Source organism: Atta colombica, unplaced genomic scaffold, assembly GCF_001594045.1.
Source record: "Atta colombica isolate Treedump-2 unplaced genomic scaffold, Acol1.0 scaffold189, whole genome shotgun sequence".
NCBI classification, from domain to species: Eukaryota; Metazoa; Arthropoda; class Insecta; order Hymenoptera; family Formicidae; genus Atta; species Atta colombica.
Window position 1 is genome coordinate 3,240,956 of NW_017259281.1, and position 1,773 is coordinate 3,242,728.

Sequence of the window (1,773 nt, forward strand, 5' to 3'; positions counted from 1 at the left end):
ATATAAAATTTATATATAATTATTACATGAAATATGTCTATATATGAACATATTTCCTATATAATTTTATATAATTTCATATAACTATAAAATCTTTTTTTTTCCGCGTAAAAAATAATAGTTGATAGAATTTTCCAAACATCTGATATGATGTGATCTGATTTAATGTAATATAAATTTTTTAATAAAAATTTAAACTCATAATGCTTTCATTTACAATATTATATATTACCTGATAATCCAACACTTTCGTTATAAATGTCTTGTAATTTATATGCCATTCCGTGTCTTGCTTTAAAATCATATTTTTCAGAATATATATTAACACATTACATTGATCCTTCTTCAGACTGTAATAGTTTCGTAAAAAATATGCAATCATATTGTGTTGGAATAAAATACTGTCAGAAGATTCAATGTTATCTAGTTCATAAAATATCAATTTGCTTAATACTGCTTTTGGGTTTAACAGAATAAAGATTAAGAAAGAACGACATCTCTGAGCGATAGCATTCCTCATTGATTGTGAGTCATTGAATTTTTCAACAAGTAAATTTCGCCATATAAATGCGTCAAAGGACTTTTCATTATATAGATCTTCTAGACAATTGTCATCAAAGTGTTGCTTCATGTATTTTAATATAACGAAGTGTAAATCATGTTCTTTTAGATGATTCAATATTTTCAATACCGATACATATACTTGATACTTTTTTGCTTTAGTATGTAAATATGCGAATTTATAATAAAGATATTCAAGTATAACGTAGAAGTCATTAAATCTTAATAAATTTCTCTTTTGTTTGATAAAATTTAATGTACATAGTTCCCACTCTTCATAGCGCATAATTAATTCCTTCATACCATGTAGTTTGCCTTCGGTGATTCTATGACAGAGTTCTTGAATAGTTAAAATATATTCTTCAGATTTTCTTGAATCTATAAGTCGCTTCAGGCAAAAGTATGTTTGCTCGTTTTTTATCAAAAAATCATTCTGTTTCATAAATTCTTTAAGATCGTGACAGTCTATAATGATAGAACGATGTAGAGAGATCACAGTGATCTCATTAGCATAGACAGACTTCCAAACTCTGTATTCGAAATAATTAATGCACCTGATTTGGTTCAGAAGTACAGTGGCCAATTTATGATCTAATCTTACTATAATAGATTTTATCTCGCTGACAGAAAACGTTTGATGATACTTCGCATAATTATTATAGTAGTTGCCATATGTAAGCCTGAAAAATCTTGTTAAATTATAATTTTCTAAGTAATTTTTGATTTTGCTATACATGCACATCTTGATACAATGAAGTATGTTCTTTACTAAAATACCATGTTGTAAGTACTCCTCAATAAGTAAATTATGAGTGACATTAATGGGATTGATAATCAAATGTAATAATATTTCAAAATACATTAATAATTTCTGAAAGCTTTTCGTCACATTTTCTGCTGATATGGTGCCTAAGTGCAACCATAAGCATTTATTATATAATTTATAGATTAGATGGAAAATAAATCGTTTAGCTCGTGTGATTGTCAGTTCGGATATGTGTTTAAATGTTATGTCCAAGATCTCTATGCATAGATCTAATGGTATGTGAATGAGCGATTCAATCAGCAAATCCTCGCATTTAGAATGCCATATTATCTGTGTACAAATGAAATATATTAGAAACGAATAATATTATAAAGTATATATATTTTGTGTGTGTGTGTGTGTGTGTGTTAAGTACATTTTGCATCTCATGCGTATATATATATATA

At 27.1% G+C, this 1,773-nt stretch overlaps 1 protein-coding gene across 1 annotated transcript in view; it reads right to left on the bottom strand.

Moving 5' to 3' along the window:
- Window positions 1-1,773, bottom strand: part of LOC108686678 — a 9,597-nt gene that overhangs the window by 5,188 nt on the left and 2,636 nt on the right. The window contains exons 3-4 of the mRNA XM_018192100.1: window positions 823-1,657; window positions 493-717 (exon numbers count right to left, since the gene is read on the bottom strand). Coding sequence (XP_018047589.1) covers window positions 493-717; window positions 823-1,657 — 1,060 coding nt within the window. The remainder of the gene's footprint in view (window positions 1-492; window positions 718-822; window positions 1,658-1,773) is intronic.